Here is a 27,311-nt window from a genome sequence, read left to right as displayed (position 1 = left end):
TGAGAACAATGTGGAGTTTTTAATTCTCACAAATGACCTTTTCAATTCACGCACGCGTAACTTTAACGTTCCATTATTCGGACGTGAAGGTTTGTAAGTCCTCGCTCATTCTGTATATTTTTGAAGTGTTATTGCGTGTTAATGGCTTCAATGCAAATCAGACGGAGGATGTTATGTTTGCAGCATTTACGAGCTCCAGATTGCAACACATTCACACACACACACACACACACACACACACACACACACTGCACACGTCAGGGGGGAAAGAAACCCACACATGTTGCAGTTAGGTCCGGGATTTAATTATTTCAGATAATGCACCATCCCCAGAACACCTCTTGCCCATGTAATGAGTACATGGAGGGAACGCAGCGCATTACAAAAGCAAGCAAGTTCATGACTAATGATTGCAAATCCATTCGCAGGAGATAAACACCGTCCTAGTCAACCGCCTGCCCACAGTCTTAAGAAAGTGCCAGCTTTGTCAAACGTAGTCATGCTCCACCAAGTATTAAACATCAAGGGTCTCTTACTGACAGCAGCTCGGCGGCACAGTTATCCACTCGCCTTATTATGCTGAATAAATCCTCTCTATGTCAAGCACCATGCCTGGATTTTAAGACCTAATTTAATTCCGGCTATGTGCAGCTCTGGAGCGGGCCGTGTGTTTGCGCTCGTGACGTTAGAGCCATTAGACGGTGATGAAGTGCGGTCCCAAAGTGTCATAAAGGCTGCGGCGAAATGAAACATCTGACACCATATGGGACATCAAATTGGATCTAAAAAGGAACAATGATTCAATTACAAATAGAGGTTTTTATACCATTATTCAATTTTTTCCCTTATGGCCTCCTGGAGAACACATTTGCATTTATATAATTCAGAGCTAATTCTTCAGTGGCTCTAATTGGATCTAAAGTTAGTGATCTTGTGAAATGTAAAGTAGGAGTGGAGGCAGGAGTTTGAAACTGTAGCTCCTAAAGAAAGCGATTAGACGAGCAGCGTGTGTGTAACCGAATCCGCAGCAGTGCACAAGGTTCTCCACTTTCAGACGGCCGCCACTTTTCACAAATTATTGCGCAGACAGAAAGTGGAGATAAGAGAAAGGAAATATCCCCCGACTATGTATGCTTTGAATAAATTGCATTGTGCGCCATGAGGCAATATTCCAAGGCGGCATAATACAACTGTGGAAATTGTTTATTTTCATCCATCCTCCTGCCACCATTCATTCGTGCTCCTGCCAGCAAATACAATGACATTGTTTCTGAGACAGCTGGGAAATGTTCTAGTCATCACCCACAAAATCCACGTCCCTGCCAAAACACAGTGCACTGAGACCAGAGTGAAAACAGGGACACAAACAGAGACTTTTTAACGCATGGGTTCAACTGCAAAGTGAATGATGCGTCACAGCAAACATTAACAAGGAAGTTTATCGGATAGAAAAGTCAACTTTTGCGCGACACTGAGATCGGAGGTTAACTCAAACCATGCTGTGTTTTAAAATGAATTTAAATCATTCAAAGATAACTGAAAGGCAACTTTAATATTTCACATGTCAAATACAGATTCCACTCCCTTGACAAACAAAGACAAACATGTATTAAAAAAAAGGAAATTCAAAGATCAGGCGTCTTGAAAGAAAGAGTCCAGATCCTCTGTCATCTCGGCCAAATCCTGGGGGGTGTTCGCCGCCGGCTCTGGTGCCGCAGTGGGTCCTTTGTTGGCAGAGTTCTCCTGCGACCTCTGCGACGTCCCCACCTCTCGCTTTATGTCTTTGCCTCCTCCTAAAACTTTCTGGCTCTCTATGAAGTACTGGTTGGGGTGGTTGAGCGAAAAACTGGCTTCCTCGATCTGTTTAAAAAGAAGAACAACGGAAATGGCAGGTTAGTGACTCGCCGACTGATTCAATCTCATGTGTGTTACTTTTTATACCATGAGCACAAAGAATCTCATGAGCGGAATAGTTTGCTCATTTACATGCAATTCCCTTATTAACTATTAACAAGGAGAAGTTTCACAGACACATAAGTCACGTCCTAACTTTTCCATCGGAGCACAGTGAAAAGATGAAAAGCCCTTCCAGGGAATAAAATGTCAAAATCACTCACGATGAGTAAAAACCTAGGCCTCAATTAACAGATGAAGTTCCAGCTCTTTCTGTGACATTTAGTCTTTAAACAATTGTTTAATGGTGATGGATTATTTCATAGTGTAGGAATAAATGTTTAAAATTACTATGACGTTTGTACACATTAGCTATCAGTGGCTTCCAGCTGCTAAATAAAGTTCAGTAAGGAGAAGTTTCACGTTGCTGTTTCTACCTGTTGAGCTACGACAGTAACTATAACTATCAATCATTTAAATTAATACAACATAACATCTATATTAGTATAAATGCTCTGCACAAAGCACTTGAGCTGTTCTAATGCACCTGCAGGGGGCTGCAAGTATTATTGATCAGCACTGATTCTCTACATAATTCTATTAAATCATCAGTTTTATCGGCCAGTAACTTCCCACTTTGTCTTCAACATCAAATTCAAGGACTTTTCGGACCAATTCCCTCGGATTTGAAGGATCCAACATGACATAGTTTGAGAAAAAGGTTAATTACTGTTATTACTCTGAAAATGTTTTTAAAGAGAAATATCAGGCTTTATCATAAAAGAGATTTAAATGTGTGAACACTATTCAGTTGTACTTTGTGATTTCTTCTAAAACACAATCACACCAAAGCAGCATATTGTGTAACTGGAGTTAGAGACAGACCTTTTTAGCTATTTAGTGGAAGAGCTGAGACCCAAGTGCACAAAACCAGTTTGCCAATGTTAAGTACAAAGAAAAATGTCTTGAACTTCATGTTGTTTTTGCTGAAAATATTCATTAATGTTGATTTCCAATAACTTTCCAGGCCTTGATTTTATTTCTCACGTTCCCAAACCTTCAAGGATTAAGCACTCGTCGGAACTTTGCTCATAAGACTGTGAATTCAACGTGTACAAATTGTCCTGTGAAGCAGAATAATTCATTTCACACATGACTGCCGAACACGTCTTTGTTTTGTTTTTGTTTTTTCCATCAACTGTTTGCATGGACTGAATGAATGTAAATGAAATGACTATAAACAAACATGACACCTGCATTTTTCATTAGTCAATAACCTGCCAGCGAGCCGAGGAGCAGCCCACGATTACGACTGTGTGTTCAAAGAGAAAAGACAGTTGGCTTTTAATGTCTCCTCTGTTTTTACACACAGGAGGATTTATAGTGAGACTATGTTATTTATGAAAGAAGAAATAGAACATTAATCATGTTACAAATAAAAAGTTAAAACTGATAATAAATAAAACACATTGTTACTCAAGGCGGTGAACTCAGGGGTTTTGCCGCTTCAGCTTAATGTGGTCTGGTACGAGCAGGAGCTTGTGTGGTGAAGGTTAATATATTATATATGCTGTGTGACATCTTGATCGCCACCTGGTGGCTGGCTGCAGGATAGGTAACAAATCCTGCTACATCCATGTTAGTGGATTGGATATGGACAAAGCTAAAAGGTCCAAAGTACACATTAAATACATATTACTCAAAGATGGTCTCTGTCATTTTAGGTAGTTCTTATCACCCTGATGTTTGACCAAGTGTACATTTTTCCAGAACGTTTGTTTTAATAGTTATTTGATGCTATAAAATCAGGGTGAGACATCATGAGCTAACTTGTGATTGGTTGAGCTCGTGTTTTAGCCTAGCGGGACCACGCCATCATGGCTCCGCACCAAGATGGCTACTGCAAAGACTCTGGCTCCAAATTACAACAAATTTAACAGTGGGAGGAAGAGGAGATGTGTCCACCAACATCATTTACAATCTATGGTTATGACTCTTCTCTATGTGTTGCTACTGTTAATACCTGTTTCATTTAACACTGAATTTGTTACTTGTGGCCTCAGTGGATGCTGTTTCTCAAATATAAAACTAAACTGCATTGAGAATGTTTTTTTAATAAAAAAAAATATGCATTATTCAAAAAATAGACTTACTCAAGGATACTGCTTTTAGCCACCTACAGTCAGGACAGTGAACTCATGATATGAAAACACTAAAGGCAGTTTGTGTAATTACTGATCTTCTTTGAGAGGAAAATGTTCAAGGCAAAGTTTAATGGTTGATTTTTTTTGATGATATTTGGGTGATCATACTGAAACTGGCAGGATTAAATTAAACTCTTGAAAAGTTTTAACTTGGACTTTTTACAAACTGATCCAACATGTAAAGTGCAACAAGTGCAATTAGTCATGTTGTATTGAAGGTAAAATTATTTTTCCTCCACACAATTTAACCCTGATTGACTGACTTTTTACATTTGACATTTAAAAATAGCCGCTTCACCCTAGTCCTAATATATCACTCTGTGTAAATGTAGTGATGGGGAGTGATAAAAGAAAGAGGGTGCGTTTAACTAATGATCCTTATTTGCCAGACTTACATTAAGGCATTTGTAGTCACATTTGAATTTCCTTTTTTTCCATTATAGATCTCCACTAGAACCAGGACTTTGAGTGTGACTGAAAGGGACAATGACTCAAGCATCCAAACTTAAACAGATAAATGAAACAAGCATCCACAGGGGACATAAGAGATGTGAACGCTTTAATAAACCAATAGCAATTAAGTGGTTGTGACAGGCAGCTAATGACGGATGTGATGGCAGGTCTGGGTCTCTCTCCTGAGCCTTCATGCGTGAGATTTAAGGACCAAACCATTGCCCCCGAAACAGGTAGCCATGGTAACTTCCCACTCCAAATTAAATTTGCACTTACATTGTGCGTCAGCTCGAAGTACTTCTGGCACGCCAGCTGATAATGCATTCCTTTAACCAGCTCCAGGATCTGCAGCACAAGGTAGAGGATAGAGAAAGACAAGTTCAAAAACAGCAGGTTAGAAAAAGTTGACTGTATTCTCACGTTAAACTGTTACACTTTAGATACTGGCACTCAGCATATCGCCAACATTTGGGGATTTCTGCAGTCTTGTAATCAAAATTGTTTTAATTGGCTTTCAGTCAACTACCTACACAAACATCCCTCTTAAATCATAAAGACAGCAGCGAACGCATCCCTCAAGAAATCTTTGCAAATGTAACGAGGGCAGATCACAGGCTTATTTTGCGTAATTCAAATATTCAGGCCCTGAGTCAACTCTTTGTAGCAGAACGGTTGGAAACGATTACATCTTCAAGTCTTCTGGTACATATCAATTTCAGGATTTCCTGTTTTTTTCCCCCTTACAGTTTCTCTGAGGCTCAGTAAAGTTGAAGGGAGGGTGTGTGCGGCAGGTTTTGACTGGGTCACGCAAAAAACCCTCACGTTCTTGTAGTAAAACCACTGTATTTTTGGGGTGACTTAGCTGCTGGAAAATAAATCCAAGGTCTTCAGCTCGAGCTATGAGAGAGACTGGTTGGAAAAATCTGACATCATTATTCCCTATATTCCTGAAGGCTGCCTGCAGCATGATACTGCCGCCGGCACGCTCAAACCACCGTGGCTGCTGTTAGATCAGTGAGAACGCTAATAAAGGGAAAACATTTGCTGTGCTGTGAGTTTTTAAAAGAGCAAATATCATATTTATGTGATACTTATAACTCGCATACAATTCCTGAGCTGTACTCTAGAATTGTTCTGAGGGATTAGAGAAACAATATATAGAGCATCCTCAAGCTACTTCGTCATATTACTGCCTTGACTGTTTTTACATGCCAGGTCATTAAGAATTAAACCACTGTTATGGGTAAATGTTGCAGGTCATCCTTTGAATGGATTCATATATAAATGAACGTGAAACAGAATTGATTAACCTAAAGTAGAGATAAAATACTTTATGAGGTGAAAGGGAGGAATGTGGAGGCAATAATGGCGCCTAAAGGACGGCCTGGTCATTTGAGACGTGTCTGTAGCCAGGATGACACCCACCTGATTAATTCCACTGGGAGACACTTTGTAGAACTGAAGCTTCTGCTTGAGCAGCTCTGGGTCACTGTGACGAAACGGACATCCTACGAACAGAAAGTGAATTGAAATCATCAGAAATACAATTTAAGAATTAAGATACCATAACTCTTGTTTCACTGATGGGATTAAACTGCATGTGTTAAAACAAATTGAGATTTTGAGAATGAGAACATCCACAGTGTCTGAGTTGTTTAAATAAAAAGGCCTGATAATGAGAGCTGAGGGGCTTATCATATGGGTAACGGCTTCTTCCGGCAACTCACCATGATGGTCGCCTTGGCTGGGTAGGTTTGACAAAATCACCTTCATGCAACTGTAGGGGGTGTAGTCTGTTCGCTTGCCTTCTTTGCCAAACATGTGGCGGATGCCGTAGGCATATGCTTTGTCAAACTACAGATAGAGAGAGCGAGAGAAGAGAGGGGAGAGAGGACGAGAAGGTATTAGCGAGGATGAGAATGTAACAGGGACAAGGTTGGGGTGAAAAGAGACATTGTTATACATCATGTCAGTTTTGACAGGGTGTTTTCCTCAGTGAAATATAGAGCTATTAGAGAGAACCTGCTGTAGAGGTGTCGCCACACTCGAGGTGGTTGAAATATGTGAACCCTAATACAGCCATCTTTCCCTCTCAGTACTTTTGGCCCTCACCCTGCACAGCGCACACATACTCTGTGAAGAGGAGGTTTTTTATAAGAGAATTAAAATCCAATATACCAGTGTAATAGAAAACTGATAACCAGCTCCTACTACTGTATGAATGGAAAAGTACATTTACTCAAGTACAGTACATGTACTCCACTATTTCTCAGAGGAAAATGTATTTAACAGGTAAGGTTACTTTGCAGTTCCACTAACGAGACATTTCTCATTTTATTCTGCTCTGAGACCAAAGAGGGCAAATTACTTGATAATTTCAAAATAAAAGCAAAGACTAGAAAATTGCCCAAAAAAATAACTTTCTTCTTTCCTATTACACGAGCCCACAGATTTATTCTGTGACCCATTGGAGAGAAACTGCACGCACTGAACTCCAGATGATATTCTGAAATGATCAGGAGGGGCTGTATGCGAGAACACAAATGTCTGAGTCAGTTGCTGCAGACATTCTGCGCAGTTTGTCCTGCCATCCCCCAATAAGCGATGGGGCATGTTGATGTTTCTAACACGCAACGGATTTCAAACTGAAAAATCCCAAAAGAATACAAATAGAATACAAATAGGATTCGAGCAGCACATCGACACGTGTGCTGTAAAACAAAACGGTCCTGCCTCCTGCATGCAGCGCCACACCTCACACCTAACGCTCTGGAGATTTCTGTGTTCTGTGAAAATCTTCTGCATGTGTGAAAGGCAAACTCTGGAGAAAGTCCGGACCAAATTGTGCGGACATTCTCCAGAGTTAATATCTAGAAAGGGCTTATATCAGCAGAAACTAGCTCCAACAGAAAGATGTTGCTTTCTCACTGATGCATCTGTATTTAGAATCTAATAATGTGTTATATACATGATAATATGTCAGTCACAGAGGCCACTTAAGTAAATGATCACTGTACTTTTACAGTGGTCAACATGTAAAAAAATAAATTTTGGAAATTATAGATAAATTGCAGCAACAAGCTTGCATAAGACATGTATGTTTTGTTTCTTTCAAAAGCAGAATAAACAAATATGGAGTATATACATATATATGCAGCTGTAAGATTTGACTTACAAACTAAAGTATTAACAAACTGCTTTCAGTCAGAAAAATCTCGACCTTCTTCTTCTTTGTCTGGTTTATTGGTGGATGGCAACCAACGTCAAGGTGCATTACAGCCATCTAATGTGTTGTTGCACCGTTCTACTTTTATCCAATTTATCTATGAACACACAGCGGCCGGGTTTGGATTCAAAGTAACTATGCGCGTCCCTGCTTTAATATCTGGAAAATCTTTCTATAATCTCCCAACAAGCAAAACATCAAAGTCAAGGACACGAGCGAAGTGTATCGATAAACTTTTAAGTGCCAGACCAGACGTCTGCAAAGCTTCACACCATATTCATTCCACTTCAATCCAAACCAAAAAAACCTTCATACATTTTGATGGAGGTCATTCTACAAAAACCTCCTCAGTGAACTGCTTTTATATGTATTGTACCTCTGCGCAACCATTAAAAATGAATTACAGGGACCCTGCCTCTAAAAATCAAACAGTAAAATCCACACAGTGTGCGTCGACGGTGGCAGAACACAATCACCGTGACTGCACCCATCATAACACATTAATGTTGCAATAAAACCCCTGAACTTGCTAATGTGACAAGCTGCAGAGGCACTTTAAAAACCCATAAAATCTTCTTTAAGTACAATAAATCAAATATTAATTATGTAGAGCTTCTAAGGATTTTTAAGAGGCCGCTCTCTGATTTAAGACCCCCCCTAGTCTATTAAAACGAATCTTGGAACTCCACTGACAACGAAGTGTGTTTAATATGTATGTGTGTGAAAAATTGTAATTGGGACATAAAAATATCCCACGTGGTCTGAAAAGTGATAAAAAAAGCCTAACTTTCATTTCTTTTAGACGGTGGAAGTCTGAGACCTTTGCCAAAAATGGTGATTACCGTTAAAGTTTATATAAATTAACAGATAACAAAACAGACATACTACCACACATACGTCGAAAGGTCCACCTTCAACATTACAGCCCAGGAGATTTATCAGTTGGCCGATCAAATAAAAATAAATAAATAAATTGGTTGACATGAGCCTTTAAAAGACATGAGTATCTGTGTTATAGATTTCCAATATGCCCTGATATGAAAACTTTGACTTTATGGCATAAATAATTCAGAAATATTGAAGCGTATTGCATTTACTTCTGCTCTGTTTTTTTAATTGACATGAACACAAATTTGTTCAAAATCATTGTACTTTCCGTCTGAACAATCCCAAAGTCCTGAGGTACCAGCACAAGGCCGACAAACTAATTACAATAACATCTATTACATTAAGATGCAAGTATTTAAGTATAAGATAGAACTGGATCAAGCTACTCAGGTGCTTCATCGCTCTCAGAGTACAAATGAAAGCTTCTTACATTTATTCGTCAAGAGGGTTACCAAATTGTTTAATATATATTGGCTGAAGTAACTGTATCCCCAATATAAGTATCAGCCCCCAAAAATTCATATCTGTTAAACTCTTCAAATAATCTACCATAAGATGAACTTTAACTGTTTTTGACATTTGATTTCCTCTCAAAATAATATTGAATTATCTTAACACTGATATTTTGTGGATTACAGTTCATATTTTGTCTCACCGGGTCCCGTTTTTACTGAATGCAACATTCAATTTAATATATTTTCAGTGCAAAGTGTTCCGACACTGCAGATAATCCTAGATGTTCCCCAATACAGTTGACCTTTAAACCGAGTGAATTGAGAAAATCGGGAGTAAAAGATTCTCAACACAGGCACAGAAGAAGCATTAAAAGGAGCAGAGCTGCAGCTCCTCTGGTGCACAACTCTGCTCACGGGGCTACATCAGCTGCAACATCCCCCCACACTCTAGGACACATTCACAAAAACCTGCGGCAGTGGAGACACAGAGAGAAATAGGACACAATCAAAGGGATTACGTACGTGCGTGTGTGTGAGCATGTGTGTCAACTTGGCTTCGCTTCTTAGGCTCAGTCCATAGTGACTGGTGTGCCTGTAGCTCCAATCCCTCTTATATGTAACGCCACTAAAATACTTTTTAATCTGCACTACAGGCCTTTTCACAGCCTAAAAACAATACAAGGTGAAGGAATAAAACATACTGCAAGTGCTCATTAGGTTTACAAGTTCGATGCTGCAAAGGGGTGCTTTTTTAATTAATCACCAAAAACAAGTATATTCTTAAAGTCTCAAAAACAACAATGGAGAATAATTACACTGATATATCTGTGACAAACCAATAATCACATTATATCTGCATGGTCCTAGTTTCTCAATAGAGGTAAATGGCACTAGGACAACTTGTTAACATGCTCAGTAAATCTAAGAACACGCCTTTATACTTTTTAGTTATATAATTTAGTTGTATCAGATAATGATTTATTAACCGTTACTCAGTTCATTTTAGGCTAATGGCTATTCTATCTCTTAGATCATTGTCTAGAACTTTAGGGACTTTCTGAAATGAAGAAAGAACAAAAGGATCCATCCATCATTATCTTTACCGCTTATCCGATGAGGGTCAAGGAGTCCAGAGGGTCCCAGCTGACACCGTGGACAGGTCGCCAGTGTATCACAGGCCCAACACACAGAGACAAACAACGATTCACTCTGACATTCACATCTACAATCAATTTAGAGTCTCCAATCAACCTGACTTCAATCTGCAAGTCTTTGGACTGTGGGAGGAAGCTGGAGTACTCGGAGGAAACTCACGCAAACACGGGGAGAAAATGCAAACTCACAGAAAAACCCAAACCAGGATTTGAACCATGAACTTTTTTGCTGTGAGGCGACAGTGCTAAAATAACAGTGTACATTTGTAACCAAACTTAAAGATCTGTTAATCTAAAGTGTCATCTAATGAATCTCCTCTACGGCTGCTAAAGACCCCAAAGGAAAGCAAACCTATAATGTGAAAAACGGTGTCAGTTAGTGGAAATGAATTAACCTGAAGTTAACATCTGTATAAAGCAAGCAGTTCAGAGCAGCCCGACCCTGAGGCAAAACAACACGACCAAAACGTGGTACAAATAGACACTCCTCCAAATGGATGGGCTAACTTCCGTGGGAAGAAAAATGGATAGATCAAGATGATTTCATAAATTTTCTCTCTCCCTCTAGTCTAATATTACACTGCCTCTTCCTCCAGGCCTCCCTTTCAGCATCGCTGCCTCCCATCTTTTTCTCTGTGCCAGGCGCATACTAATGAGCTGGCTTTGTGCAGCCTGCCACAAAGTGCAGTCCCTGACACAACACATACATCACTGGGAGAGCCGCGAACTGGTCAGCACCAATTCTGCTGCCTCTGCCGTGGAACAAGAGCTGGGGCTGTGTGCAGAGCCCCATCACACCTTCTCTGGGAGCCTGTATGTGGGACCCGTGCCATCTCAGAAATGGGGCAGCGAGGAGGCAGTGCACTGTAGCTGCCATGAGGTTCTTCCTGAGGGCCGATGTCACATAGTGGGACAGGAGGGAGTGAAGGCGGCAGGACACAACCTTATAACCTACCTTATTTCTCTAAAGTCATCTTTTAACAGGCATCAAATCACCGGTTGACCATTATGTTATTCTAACGACACAAGAGATGGGACATTTTAATGGCTTGAATGAAAATACTTTTTCATATATATAAATAAATAAACTAGAACTCTAGTCAATAGAGTGTATAAACCTGCAAAGGCCCAATAGACCCATCTTGCAATGTTAAAGAAAGTGAAAAAATTCCTGGAAAATATGGTTCCTTTCTTGGCCCAAGTCTTGCACCATTTTTCATCCGTTTAGTTTTTGAGTATTGAGATTGGGTGTTTTCAGGCTGGTGTGGCCGTAAGCATACTGCTGACAATGAAAAAAACAATATGTAGTTGGGTGAAAATATAACTTCCTCGGCAGAGATAATAAATAAAAACACTGACTGAATTACAGCTTTAGGAAGAGTGGAACTAAAATATAACCTCCCCTACTTCTAGCATATTTTGCTGCAAGCTACACCATTTACTTTTTGTCTCAGATGATTTCTTCTTAGCAACAATTAACCAGCAGGATACAGATTTTTACAGTTTTAAAAAGAAAAAGTATTAATATTAACCAGCATAACTTAAGAAAAATTATTGTTGAAATTTGATCGACAGTTTAGTTTTTTTTTACTTTTCTATGTAAATTTCCCACATAGACCTAAACAGCACATCAGATTTATGCTCATTCAATTAATGTTAGCACTGTATAAATTTAGGTCACTTCTGCTGCTTACCAGTAAAACATTAGTGCACTTTCATCTCTATTTCTATGATACTGTTCATTTGCGCTCAAAGAAGAGATGTCTCAATTTCAAACAGCTGAAAACATGAAAGTCTGTATGTGTGTCTGTGAAGTCTGGGCAGATTTATTATTATATGTCCATATTACTACTGAAAAAACTGCAGTCGAGAAACAAAGTCTATATTCCCACAACATGCAGAGTGAAATGCTTACAGATGGTCCAGAATGCAGCGTCTGGTCTTCGATCAGCCTAAAAGGGCACGTCACTCCGCTGCTCATCGACCTCTGCTGACGACCCACGGCCGCCAAAATCCAATTCAAGTCACTATAATGCTTGCATGCAGAGCGACTTCCAGGTCTGCACTAACCTACTTGAACTCAGGGTTTGTGCTCCCTCTCGGCAACTCTCATTCCAGACTGTTCCCGTCTGTGGTTCCCCTCCTAACACCTCGAACACCCTAACTAGTCTAACGAGCACTTCTTGTGATTTCTTTACTGCATTTCTTTACCTTGTCTTATTGAAGAGACTTAGCACTGAGTCCTTACTTCCAGATTCTTCTAAGAACTGAAGTGTTGGTGCCGTCGCTTTGGATAAGAGTTTGAGCCAAATGAGTAAATGTAATACATACAAGTCTGGACACTTTGTCTGGATTCAGACTGGGAAGGGTGCAGACTATCTGCAGGTGGAATACCAACCATATGATCTACTATATTAATACAAGTCATTGTTACAAAGAACACAGCAGGGATCAAGGCCCATCCACACACACGCACACACACACTGCTGTGCCAGACTGCTCTACTCTGTTTCTATTCAACTCGGAGCAATTAAAGAACTCTTGGCACCTTGAATGCTGTTAATACTGCATCTATTCATGAGCACTCAAAAATGAAACTTACTTGTGGGTGAGATTAAGCTATGGAAGGTTGTTTAATCAGAGGAGGTCAGAGGGTGAGACACACATGGACAGCATTTCTTTTACTTATATCATTTACAAGATAGACATTATTAGAGAAACAGATCAAAAGCTCACATGACTGTTGAGACAAGTGTCTTATACTGTGTCACAATGCAAACAGATGGTGCTGCTTTTTATTTCAAACTGTCAAGTGGGTTTGCAACAAACGATTATTTGTATTACCAATCATTTCCTCGCTGAATCACTTGGTCTATCAACACAAGAGAACAATGAACAGCTCAATTTCCTCGAGCCCACTGTGTCATCAATTCTCTTTGTTCAGACTACAAACTAAAATAGCTGAGATTTGCTATAACACTTTTTTTTAAAAGGCAAAGGCCAAAATTATCACCCTGAGGAACCCGATACCCTCAAGTGTTTGGAACTCTTGTTTAAGTGACTCAAAGCTCAAATATCAAAATATGTGATGATTCATTTGCTGTTGATCAGCGAGTCAATTCATCAATATTTGCAGCTCTGCGGTTGAGTACCCAGCCGGGGCTGAGCAGCAAACACTCCCATGGGGCACAACGGTCTCATGAAACAAATTATGCTGGTACTAGAATTTAAAAAGGTTCATAATTGTTTTGATAATTCATTTTATGAGTCACAGAAATGATAATGAAGCTACAAATATCTGACCATATTCATTTTTGAAGTTTAGCTTTGAATAATTCAGGATAACATTATTATATTCTTTGGTTTGCATTGAGAAAGAAACTTGGAGAACAAAGTCATGGTCATGCTGCAGGCATTGACTCAACCATGATTAAAAAGCCATCAATTCCAGCAGTAGTTTTTACTACGATATACTACGCGGCAGAATAAAGTCAACTCTCTAGAACTGAAATTTAATTTTCATGTTTCATGCATAATAGCTCAGAAACTAATTCTCAAATGGCTGTGTGGGGGTTTGGAGGATTACAGAAAATAACTACAGAAAAACCACAGGGAGGTCTGACTCAGTCACGTCTCGTTTCTAAAACAGGCCAGCCGAGGTGAGGCGTGCAGGGATGTTCTAATGCTCTCCGGTGTATAGAGTCGTATCTGTAAATCAATGCAGAGCGAGCAATTATCTATTTAACAAGCAAGTTATTTTCTCGACAGTCAGCGAGGGACTGCATGAACATGTGTAAGAGCAGACTTTAAACAATGTGCTGAAGCCGAGCTAAGGCAGACACACTGCGTAACAACATATCTGCAACATACTGGAAAATAAGGACCTGTGTGATGAACTGGAGCCTAATGCTGTAGCTGCAAATGTGAAATGCAAACAACAGTTTCATGTTAGAACTATTAAATGTTAATGTCGCTCTGGCTCGTCTGTAATACATTAATATGAAAGCATTACAACAAGAACAAACAGTAGGAATGTTCTGTTCAAATAGGTGGCGTCTCCCTGTCACTATTCACATTACGAGAAGTGGTTCTCACCATTAAGAACAATTTAAATGTCTTTACTGTGGAACTCTTCTATTGAGACACACAAAAACTGTCTTCATTAACTTCACTACAATACAGTGTGCCACTAATGAAACCTTCTTTTTATCAATACAGCTATGATGAGGTAATTTCATCTCCATTAGAACAACAGCACTGCTTGAAGTGTGGAACAGCACTCAGGAGACACGGCATGTTTACATTAATGATAACGCCTACCTGCATTCTAATGCTATGGGAATGAAGCTGCTTTTTTTGACATGCGCTGAACATTTTTATTACATTTTCTGGAGGGGCAGGATGTGAGAATACAAATGTCCAAGTCAGTTGCTGCGGATATTTTTCAGAACTTTTCCTGCCAGACATGATCTGACCCAGTGAAACCATGTCAGAATACGGTTGGAATATGGATGCAAAACTGAAAAAAACCCAACAAAGAATAAAAACATCTCTGGATGAAAAAGAGGTTCAACACACATAGAAGCTGCCAACAAAGATGACTACTTGGAAAGACTATAGCCTGTTTCTCCACTCCAAAAACACCCACAAACACCCACTAACATCTGGCTTTTGTCTGCAACGGGATAAATCTGCATTCACTCCCGGTAAACGTGCTAATTTTGCATGACAGCGAGGTGAGTGACGTTGAACATGATGCATTTTTTAGCAGGCTTGCCCGTGTTTATGAAAACACAGCATTTACCTGCTAAATTTGTTGTAAAACAGGTATAAGAGATTTAGGCAATACGGGCAGATGCTGGTGTTGATGTGCTGTGGACCACAACATGTGATATCCGCAGCAGAATGCACATGTCATGTTCTGCCTCCTGCATGCTCTACACAGCCGTCAACACTCACTGCGAGCTAAACACTCATCAAAATCACGACTGTTTGCTGTCCTGGCTCCTAAATGGTGGAATGAGCTCCCCATGGACATCCGGACAGCAGAAAGTTTACACATCTTCCGCCACAAACTAAAAACACACCTCTTCCGACTATACCTTGAATAAAATTTTAAACTAACAATTTAGTAGCACTTAAATGGCACTTACTTATAGCACTTTGTAGTTTTGCTTTTTTTGAAGAAATTGTACTTTCTTGATTCTTGTTGTTCTGGGTTTGTACCCTCATGGTTGAATGCACTTATTGTAAGTCGCTTTGGATAAAAGCGTCAGCTAAATGAAATGTAATGTAAATGTAATGTAACACTGTGTTCAAGACATTTTCATGATTTTGTGAACGCATCTGAACCGAACACTGCTGTGTTCTTCATATGTGAAGTGTCTGAAAACAAGTAGATATTTTCCACATTACCTTGTCGGCATCCACTTTGCCTCTGATGAACTCCGACCTCCAGAACTGCAGCGCCTGCTCCAGAGAGAGGCCGATGCCCTTGAGGAAGAGGCCGTACTGCATACGGCCTCCATGACGTAGATGGTGGTTCTCTCTCAGAGCCTGGTGGAGCTGCCTCTTACACAGCGGGAAAGACTTCACTGAAAGCTACAGGAAGACAACACGCAAATAATGAACAACAATAATTCATCAGTACCTGTAAATATCTAATTGAAATCTGTAGACAACATGTTAAACATAATGTGAACAGATGGATTCAAACTAACGTGGCACTAAATACACTCTCTGTTCATTCCTCGCTGTGGCTATGACAGTTACTATACAAACCTCATTTCTCCTGCTTCCCACCACACATTCCCAGGCACAATGGAACCCTGAACTTGACATTTCAAGAATAAATGGTCAGTGCAACTCACTGAATCAATTTGTTCCAAGGAGATTTTGCCGACATTCTTCTGGATGCTGTAATCCTGTCCCACATAGGCATGACTGGAATGAGAAGAAATAAGATCTATATCAGGTCTTTGACAAATAAATACCAAATACTGAGTAAAGTATAAAAAAAAACTAAAGTAAGCAGGGCTGCAATGAAAACTGGTTGAGTCTTTTTGATAGGAAATCGACCCAACTTTAAAAACAGGACACAACTAAAATAATGGCATTAATGCAATTTATTAAGAAAAAGTGAATACAAGCCTTGTAACCTCCTGCTAAACAAACTTAAAAACAGCTAATCTGCTATCAGTAGATTTTTAAGTCAATGTCTTAGGACGTCTGTGGAGTCCCATGTGGCCGTGCCTCACATTACATCGTGTCCCCCCCACCAGAGATTATAGGCCTGCCCACTAATCTCAACAACCTCCCCCACTAATCCTCATCAACAATCAGGCAATATGACTTCTTCCACCCCTATATTCATGTTCTTGCTTTTATCTAATGTAAGATAAACACCCACTGTGCTCTGAGTCATTCTTCTCTGCTATTGAGGCTGACGTCTATTGAAGTCTGCTGATGTTCAATGCAAACGTGTGCTGTGGCTGAATCACATTATCTTTGAATTGTGATCACGTTTAAGGATTTGACATTAAGGTATCTACCAGAGGTGAGGCCTCAGTATTACACACGGCTCACACGGCTCAGTGGTTTGGTAAAACATTTAACTTTATGTACACTTTGTTCTTCTTATCTCTGCCAAGGATGTTGTCACCAGTTTTGTTTGAAGAACTATTGAATGGATTTCCATGAAACTTGGATGGATGAGCCCAGAAAGAACCCATTAAATTTAGGATTGGATTCGGTCAAAGGATTGCTCAGCCTCTACACTGAGTGCCATTCTTGTTGTTTGATACAATTTGAAATCATATAAAACTGAACGCAGGTTTAGAGCAGAGCTACGACGAAGAGACAGGCTTGTGTTGCGTGTTTTGGCAAAACGTCACCCTCCAACACATCAAGAAAAGTGACACCTTTTACTGCATCATCCCTGCCTTGTGTAAAACCTCCTGCAGTGTGACCACATCACAGGCACTGATCACAGTCTGCTCCCAGCATGACGCCGAGCAGGTTTCATACTGAGATCTGATTCGTCTAGAGCCCGACTGAGATGAGTTTTTGGAGGGTCAATACCAATATTAGGGATTTAAAAATTCCAATACTGATATATATATATATATATATATATATTTGATAAAATTATGTATAACCAGTATGTCCAAGAAATGTAACTGAGGCTTGATATTTTACAGTTTAGCCACAGAATTGACAAAGGATAATGAAGTCCATTGTCAAATTTGGTGGCATTTGGACACATTCAATTTTGATAACTTTGAATAAACAGGTGCTCAACAACCAAGCGGAGATACAATACAGCTAACGACAAATTGTATGAGACATGACACATGTTGCACGGTCCTAAGTACTTCCAATACTGAGCAACTCCCTTAACATCTGGACTTGTCTACAGTGGCAGATTGAGTGGATTCAGACCAGCCACAAACCACGCCCCCAGCCCTCCTCCACGCCAGAGATCAATTCTGCTAAATCTCTTTCTCAAAAGCATTCGGGCAAAAAAAAGAAAAGAAAACCGGAACAAAGGGATTAATCCTGCTGCTTACCTGAGATGGTTAAGGAGAGGTTGAAGCCGTTCATCAGAATGCACTGCTGGTAGCGAGCGGGCTGTCAGCTGCAGAGACAGGCATCGCGTGAGTGATGGTAAACAGTGTCGGTCAAAGGAATATAACCTATTATAATATACTTATATAACCTATAAGCCTACCATTGCAGGTCAAGTGTAAGAAAAATGAGGTAATTCAAACAAAGATAATTAACATACAAGAGCATGGCTTAAGACTGTTGAATGAAACTCAAGGAATCACAATCAGGTACTAAAACTCAGAGGTTTTCTTTGGAACCACATTATCCAAATTGACAATTATTACAATTATTGATCAGTAAATAAACTCCTGACATTTGGTTTTCAATCGGCTTGATGGGAAGTTTTTCAGAGTGCAATTTTAAAACTCAAAAGCAAGTTAACAGATGGACGCACCTCCCACGCCAATAAAAACCTTTTACTTAGGATAATTGCTTTATAAATTAAAAAAAAAAAATATATATATATATATATATATATATATATATATAACATGATCCCAATCGACTACAGTCTCCATTTCAAAGTCCCCCATCCACATACACAAAGAAACATCTCAATAAACTATATTCTGTCTGTTAAAATTAACATCAAACCAATAGCTGGAGCCATATAGAGAAACAGCCTTCACTTTCATGCCTTTTTAATGACACATTTTTGTGTTGTCCAATCGCTGTACCCAGTGGAGGAGAATACCCATTATAGTTACACAAACAGTCGTAATGGCAGAGTTGCAAGAAAAATTGTTTTGGAGCATTGTTTCGTTCCAACAGTTAGTGGTCCGGATAATTACCAGGAAATAGAAGTATGTCTGAACTGGGCCAAGTTATTCTTTTTATTAGTTTTTTCTTTTCTAATCCTCTCTGCCTGTCATCCTGTAGTGGAGCACATGTGTTCCAGTTAAAGCAAATCAAGGACGTTTTGCCCATTATTCCGACTTAAGCACAGACACAATGACGCTTTATACTACACCAAGAGCAGCGGACAATTTAATTCACTATTTGGAGACTGGTGTGTATTTCGCAGCCGGTGCAGTTTTACCAGAGTAGAAACCCATGGGGATTTTCCACCTAACTTGCCCAGCGGTGTTTTTCTTTCTGATGAGTTCTTCAGTTTGCCAATAGGCATTTTAGATCAGTGGCCAGGCAGATTCCTCTTTGTCATGAACACAGGCATTACCTCCAAACGCACGGATTGAAAGTGACTACTCAGTAAAATACAAGGGATGGAGAACAGCACACTACCGCAGAACAAAGACACAACCTTTGTTCAAACTGCCAAAGAATTTTCTATGCACAGAGCGACAAACCGCCAGCTCCAAGGTAGATGCACACATCTGCTTTGGAAACAGGCACACACTGTGTTTGGTGTCATTAAGAAACACTGTCACGACACCAACACTATATGAAGTATACTTACACTTCTATGAAAGCAATATGCAGCAGGTTAAATACTGCCATATATTTTTGTGGGCAGTGATACACAAACTGCATATAAAGATGTAAGTCAAACAAATGTGTATAGTACAGCTCTGCCTCCCCAGTTCCATGTACCGGAGTGTAAATACACTTGTTTAGTATAATTCTTGACCAATGTGCTTGTCCTGGCAAAACAATGTCCCTCAAAATGTAGCTCTTCTCTTTTATCACTATTACCATGATAATCTCACACTTATTGGTGCCTGCTTCCAACAATAGACTGTGTATATAGAGATGGACAAAATCACAGCTCCCCAAAAGTGAAGCCAAACCCCTGCAGTCTAGATTAGAAACCCTGCCTCCTCCATGCTGGTGAATAGGACACTGACCAAACAACAAAGGCAAAGTACACACTAAATACCCTTTTCTCAAAGATGTTTTCTGTCATTTCAGGTATAGTTCTGAGCCCAATGATGTTTGTTCAAGCATGTTTCTAAGTAAGTGTGGTTGTAACTAGTTATTTGATTATATAAAACATTGTGAAACGTCATGATTGACAGCTGACTTGTGATTGTTCGAATACGTGTATTGGCAGGACCTGTCTTTCGTCTTTATACAGAGTCCAACATGTCTTCATTGTTTCCTTCCTGTGGTTGTATACAACCTGTATAGCACATTTCTTGCATCATCTTAAAACATAAAAGTCTGTTCACAAACCGTACCATGCTACTTCGTTTGGTTGCTGGTCATGCTTGTGCCCTCTCCCCACTCAGGACCTCACCACAAAGGAACTGAACCTTGCTTGTCTCCTCACATATTTTATGAAGAATGCCTCTGGTTTCCAAAACAACATGTCTCAGATCCCCCAGGGCATTACATGCGATGCACAAGTGTGCCTATTCCACAATTTCACCCACCAACTTCCCCAGCCCGTTAAAAAAAACATCATGCCCCCAGGAACAATAAGCACTTTCACACTAGCTGTCCCTGGTCTTCCCTCCAGACATTTTATGTCATATGCGCACACTTATTCTCCTCATCTGAACCCTGCATTTCTCCAGTTTTCCTCAGGGCACAGAAGGGAACAACCACAATCACAATTTGATAATGTTATGCCTGATGCGACCAGGCTTACTATATATATATATATATATATATATATATATATATATATATATATATATATATATATATATATACACACAAAATGTATTTACATAACATCGATGAACAGGAACATTTTAACCACTTTAACTTCTCTTAAATAATATGTAAAGTGGGGCTGTTGTAGTGTGTCAGAATGGGGTTGATTAAAATCTATGATCCTGTTGTTTTATTTATTTTTAAAAAGGTCAGGGTTGTATTGAATAGCATTATATTTACCAGCCATGACAGCTTGGCTGGTACTGACTCACACTTGAGAGTGTGTGCGTGTGTGTAAGATAGTTTGAAGTTCCGTGACAAGAAACCTTTACAAATGAAGGCATAGTTTGAAGCTGGATGTAATTCTCCCCATGAGTACTGAGTAATAATGTTGTAATAAATACAGAGTACTCATTGGTCGAAAAATCAACACGTTCACAGGTGTTGTGGCTGGTGTGATCCAATCAAAATGTCCCTATTGTTACATTTATTTGGGTTGTCATATTTATTCAAATTTTGAAGTCAAGAAGAGCATCACAAACAGTAGTTTACCTCATGATCCAGCTGGGGGCGCTCACCAATCAATAAAGTTAGTTAATTTGTACTGCTATGAAAATAGAGGATGCTAGCAAGCAAAGTCGAGACCAAAGGATCTTTTTTTGGGGGGGGGGGGGGGGGGTTCTACACCATAAACAGCAAAGTGACAAACAAAAGTAAGGCCGTACAGCCCTATTTTACATATATACATGAAGGTAAATGTTTGCTGTAGGTTTAAACCATGAACTGTCACGTTTGCTCTCCAGTCTACATTCTCATTCATCTGTGTGCCTCCTGCAATGTTACATAAGACGCTTTGTGAAAAAGTGAGGAGCTGTTAACACTTACTGCGAGGGCTTTGGAAATCCTGGTGCGGAAATCATTGAGAACAATGGCGACGATGTCCTGATGAGGGATGTACGCGTAGCCGGCTTTCAGGTACACTTTCCTCATTCGCACTAGATCCAGGGCATCTTGAAATGGAACCTTTAAAACAACAAGGGTGGAGGAGTAAAATGTTTTAAATAGTTGCGGCCTTCAAAAGACATTCATTTTAATATTCCCTTTGCATGAATGAGTGTCAGGATGTTAACACCAAACCCTTTACCCTTTTTATTTTTAGCTGCTTCTAATGTAATCCAAGCATTTACACTTATTCACGTGATGTTGAATAACGAGAGTGTAATGATTTACATTCCCTCGGCGAAGAGACTGTCAAGCAACACGTTAATGTAAATTCAGAGTCAAGCAGCAGGCCATGACATTTCCCCCTTTTCCTTTTCATTCTGTGAAAAGACAAACTGTAGACTTAAATCTATTCAGCCGTGAAAGGTTATGACGGTGATCTGTCAATCAGGCCCTTATTCTTCACGCTCACTATTCATACTGATTTAATAGATTCTTCCACCATTTAGACATTAAGTGACTCAACAGTATTATGTCAAAACATTTCTTAAGAAGTAATACAATATATTCTGATGTATTTTTGAGTGCAGGAGTTCTCCAGTGAGTTGATTTAAATAACCTGAGGGAGAAATGCAACAGTTATAAATTCATTTATTTCATATTATAATTTTCTGACTCTATCTGACAAAACATTGGCCCCGGAGGAGGAAGAGTTGAAGGGAAAAAAATGGAACTAAGCAGAAATGTCTGTGTTTTACTTCAGTGCAATTAATACATTATTTTGAAGGAGTTCACAGTTCACTACCCAGCTTCACTGGTACTCTTGGGCAGGTTCGAATTAGAGAGAATGGGTGACACTAATGAGAAAGCTCTTGTAATTATTCTGAGCCTAACACTGGACCAAAGCCAGAAGAGGATTTATATAACATGTTTTGTCCCTTTTTTTCCGAGAGGATAAACGTTTTTTTCTGAAAATTCTGACCAGCCTATTTTACACTTCAAGTCATAAAGGAAAATTGGAAAGCCTGTGATCTGAGTTGTTGGTAATGACAGGGGTTATTCTATCAAATTAATGGTTAAAATGATCTCAACATCTCTGAATAGGACCAAAGAACATTAACTTTGGAACATTAATCCAAATAATCAAACACCTATGACAGTTTTTTGTGATCCAGACGTAGGATTGATTAACACTGGAGCAGTTACAATTCCTGCTACAATTCCGATGATGCAACTCAAAATGCATATTTTCTTCAGCCTTCCCCGAGTAGCTAACACCACAACCTTTAACCTCAACTTTGTTATAATCGTGAAGTTTCTGTCTCACCTTCACTGTCCTATCAAATATAAGGCATAAAAACAGCAGGAAATACTAGAGTTTTGACAGTGAATAGAAGAATTCCTTGAAGATAATTACAATCGTGAGGGTGATTTTAACATGAGGACTATTAAAGTTGTACCATCCAGATCAGAAAGCATATGGTTCGTGGTGTTATTGTCCACATGGCTTGTTTCAGCACCTTTCATTCACCTCGTGGAAACTAAAGCGATAAGAAAACATCGTCCGACAAGAGTAACTCACTTTGTAGAAGTCCTGTTCCTTAACAGTTGCCCCACTGACGGCATAACTGGAGTGGATGAGTTTCCCCAGCAGAGTCTTCTTCTCCTCGACACTAATCTGAAAAGACATTGATGAGGATGATGAATTTCATTGAAAAGGCAGAACTGTGTCACTGTGAATATGTTGAAGGTCGAGGCTCAAGGAAACCGAACGTCATTTATCACATGAAGGCTTTGTTTTAGAGATAAACTAAACACCATTACTAGACTTACATTCTTTACATATCACATGTAAATCTCTTAAATATATATATTTTTTTTTAACTTTAAAACTTTAAAATCACCATTTAAGATAACATTTAACATTCAGGGTCCTGTTACAGTGATCAAACAGCGCCATCTAGTGAAGAAACATTGTGATAACACTATGTTGTGACTGGAGGAAGCTTCACACTCAGTACTTCAGTTGGAGCTGTAATACACAATATGTTTCACTTAAATGTACAAGTGAGGTGTCAGTTTCACATTTAACCCTCAGGCAACAAAAGAGAAAAGGTGTCTTTCAAAATGTACTCTCTTGCAGTTACTTTTGATATCAAGGTAGAAACATAAAATCAAGGTAAAATAAACTTACTGTGTCATATTGCAGATTATTCCTGTGCAGAAATTCCAGCTTTTGTTTTGCAAACAGCTCATTGAAGCGGTAGCGGAAAAGATCTACTTCTTGTTGTATGAACCAGCGCCTGAGATCTTCCCTTTAAGATGACATGGAAAATAATAATACTTAGTTTAGTTGCATTTGATATCCATGACAACAGACACCATAATAATAATCATGGCCGACTTCACTTACGTTTGGCAATAGGCGAGCCTGAGAATGAAGTGGGAGATGTGATCCTTTCTTCGTTTCTCATATTCAATTAGTCCAATCTGGGGTTTTCTGTCATCCTTGATAGATTAATAGAAGTATCAGTATAGTAATAGTAAGTCTTTTATTTGGCATTAGTTCATCTCTCAACTTCCTCTAAGATTGAGATTCAAGATTCAAGATTCAAGTGAATACTGATGCAACATAAGATTCCCACAAGCAAAGAGAGGGTTAATTTAAACAAAAGAAATTAAATTCTGAAAAAGGTTTCAAGCGTTTCTTACAGTCACTTTAATTTGATGTGTAGCTTTGATTTCTCAGAATCCAGTAACAACTAGGACTGGGGTCTACACAGCCTTTAAAAGAGTATATAATCTTTGCGAAGAGCATTTTCTGACTTCCTCTCTGTACAAGACTGGATCATATCATCACAGGCTGTATTTTCTGTAATGTTTACAAGCTATGAACATTAAACAAATTTTACTATAATATCTGTTAATATTTTTAGTAATTCAGCTTCATAATGGGACATAAGAAGGCAGCTTTCTGCCCTCGGACTTTCTCAGTGATCCCAGCTTTTGTGTTTTGATATGGGTGTTTTCTCCGTCTGTAATAGATTAAAAATGTTTCCTCCATATAATTAATATTACAAATATATAAATCAGATCCTGCACTTAATATTTACAATGCTTCTAATTATGACATCTGGCAAGACACACATTTTCTAGCTGTAAAAGTTTAACTTAACAATGCAGATCACTCTTTACAAAGCACGTGCCATCCCTCATTTACAGCTCTAACAATATAGATAAGAAATCCCAGTATGCCCCATCTGAATGAGCTGGTAAATGAACATAGAGAAATCCCTGTATGATAGTGATAAAGCTTTGAGGTTTGAGCTCAGCTACACAGTAACAGTTTATAAAAGCTGCACAGCAGAGATTTGCTATCATGCTATAAATACTCACAGTCTCTAGTCTGTAAGGAAAGTTCAGGTTTTTAGACTCAGTTTCCAGTTTCCTTTTGTAGTCCTCTGACAGCTTCAAGTGGCTCACTCCCAAATTCTCAATGGTCTTCAACACTGCAGTGCCATGAAAAATAAGTCATTTTTTAACATGTTAAAAATGTATCTGACAAAATCAAAGAAAACAGTGCTTATAGTAAATTACATTATTTGCACAGGTCTTACATTTCAGTCGGTCCACAGCAAATGTCTCAAATTCCGAGAGGGAGATGTTTTCAAGAGGAGGGTGCCCGTAGAACTGCAGAGGATGATCATAGAGCTCCGCCTGAGGGCTGGTGATGAACTTCCTTCTTCTGCCAGGGATCTCCATGGTGACTGAGGGGAAAGGAAAGCAAGTTTAGTTTGTAATGTAGCAGATTATAGGCCAAACACGGGAGATGCAGATCAGTGCTAGTTTCAATACAAGTACAAATTAAACAATTACTTGAATAACCAATTAGTCGATTGACTGAAAAAAGGTGGCAACTTGGTGGTAACTATTTTCATGATCGATTACTTGTGTAAGTAAATAATAAGTTTCACTGGTTTTCTTGGTCACGTATGAGAGGAAAACTGAACATATTTGGGTTTTGAACTGCTGAAAAGAAGATGTTGTGATGGGCACATTTTCATAATTCTTTGATTATTTGAAGACCAACAAATAAATAGAAGAAAGAATCAGCAGATTACTAGGTAAAGAGCATTTAACATTAACAGTAGCCCTAGATAAAAGTTTATTTGTGTCCATCTTGTCATCACTAGGATCCTGACATTTAGGGAATAAAACAGTGTACTGGAGAAGAATGATCTGTCTTGTATTTCTTAATTCTCATTTATTGGGTTTTCGAGGTTCATATAAACAATGAAAACTATCATACAGGACTTGTAGTGGAAGCTAAATCTCTCCGAGCGTTCTGTAAGACTCGTATCAGAAAGACACAAATTAAAACAAAAAGTACAGTGCACGTATGGACCGACAAAATAGAAGAGGACTTTTATTCTATCAGAATTGTGTTTCGAGTTATATTTTTATACTCTGAAATCATCGGCTACCACTGTTAACGGGTGGCAATCCACTGATCTTAATGTTACCTGGTGTGACATGCCAAAGACAGCTGTGACAAAAACAAAACACTTTCAAACTGTGCACAAGTAGCAACATAAACAACCACAGTCCACAAGACGAACTTTCATAGCATTATATATTAATATAATAATAAACTTCAATCAAGTAGCACTTTTCTTAACAATGATACAAAGTGCTTCACAAGGAAGACAAAATTTGAATTAAAAAAAAGAACATGAGCAGAGAAACAGCAATAAAAACAAAATGAATTATATAAGTAGTAATAGTCAGTGTCAATCATTTGTAAAAGAGAGAGGAAAATATAAATACACAATCCTGTCAGAATATATTTCTATCTGCATGTACTAGAAAGCTGACCCTTGTCTAAACTGTACTATTATAAAGTTGATAATACATCCGACTAGCTGGATGTTTATGAAGTCACAGTGGATCCAGAGCAGCAGCTTTCAGACTCTATTTAGTAACACAGACGAAAGTTCACACGGTTGAGTCCTCCACACTAAACAGTTCGAGCTAAGTCCGACAACAACACACAGGCAGAGCAGCTACTTCTGCACAGAGGATGTTAGCTAACACTGAGCCGCCGTGGAAAGTGACTCAAAGACGAGCGAGCTCTGAAACTAACGAAGCAACGTATCAAACAAACAACCAGCACATTAGTTGATGTGTAATATTATGGTTATATTACCGGTTAGTCGCTGTCTGAGGTCACTCCCGCCAAACGCAGTGCGCTGTTCAACGAACGCGGGTAAACCGGTGACGTCTCTCGTCAGCCCCCGGAAGAGGAAACTCTTGACGTACGCGTGGACGCTCGTTTAGTTGTCTCGAGCGTGCCGCCGATCATCTCCCGCAGATGGTGGCCTCCGTGGAAAAATCCAATTGGGTCTTCTCGCTTTTGTATGAAAGATGTGAAGCAGGCGTGTGTCTGGAGAAGTTCACATTCAAATCAAGTCGTGGTATAAACACTGTGTCTTGTTTATAAACTCTTGTGTCAAGCCGGGTGCGACAGGAACTCGCGGGGACCTTTTATACAAAACAACAAATGGACCTACAGGACACGTGGGTTTAACCTTAGAATAACACCCCCCCCCCCCTAGATTTAAATATTGAAACATTATAACTCCCCTTATATTTATTAATGGAGAAGTCTTTTGAAATTAATTGTCAAAGCTAACGGACACTATTAAATAGGGTTGTTCTGTAAATCATGAGTGTAATAGAGATTGATGATTTCATAACTAATGACTGTAAATACTTAAATAGTAAATGGGGAGCTGTCAAACATAAGAAGTAGTGGAAACTAACTAAGTGTACTCTAGTTCTGTTACCCGAGTACTTCTATTTATAGGCTCTATTAATCATCAGAGTAAATGGAAACTTTGGAAAACCATTGAAACCATAATTTTGGTTG

General features: G+C 39.2%; 1 protein-coding gene across 1 annotated transcript; it reads right to left on the bottom strand.

Moving 5' to 3' along the window:
- Window positions 1-254: 254 nt before the first annotated feature.
- Window positions 255-26,809, bottom strand: prim2 (DNA primase subunit 2). The gene is made up of 14 exons (XM_034609152.1): window positions 26,589-26,809; window positions 25,000-25,149; window positions 24,779-24,891; window positions 23,796-23,890; window positions 23,577-23,697; window positions 22,965-23,060; window positions 21,326-21,463; window positions 17,842-17,909; window positions 16,144-16,216; window positions 15,689-15,874; window positions 6,278-6,404; window positions 5,976-6,058; window positions 4,827-4,895; window positions 255-1,860 (listed from the first exon to the last, which is right to left on the bottom strand). Exons 2-14 carry the CDS (start codon window positions 25,142-25,144, stop codon window positions 1,633-1,635), a joined length of 1,542 nt encoding a protein of 513 aa, XP_034465043.1. The 5' UTR covers window positions 25,145-25,149; window positions 26,589-26,809; the 3' UTR covers window positions 255-1,632.
- Between the last annotated feature and the right edge of the window lie 502 nt (window positions 26,810-27,311).

The sequence above is a fragment of the Hippoglossus hippoglossus genome, chromosome 15, assembly GCF_009819705.1.
Source record: "Hippoglossus hippoglossus isolate fHipHip1 chromosome 15, fHipHip1.pri, whole genome shotgun sequence".
In the NCBI taxonomy this organism is placed as follows: Eukaryota; Metazoa; Chordata; class Actinopteri; order Pleuronectiformes; family Pleuronectidae; genus Hippoglossus; species Hippoglossus hippoglossus.
Note: the sequence above shows the minus strand (reverse complement) of the source record. Positions and strands in the feature narration are given on the sequence as shown.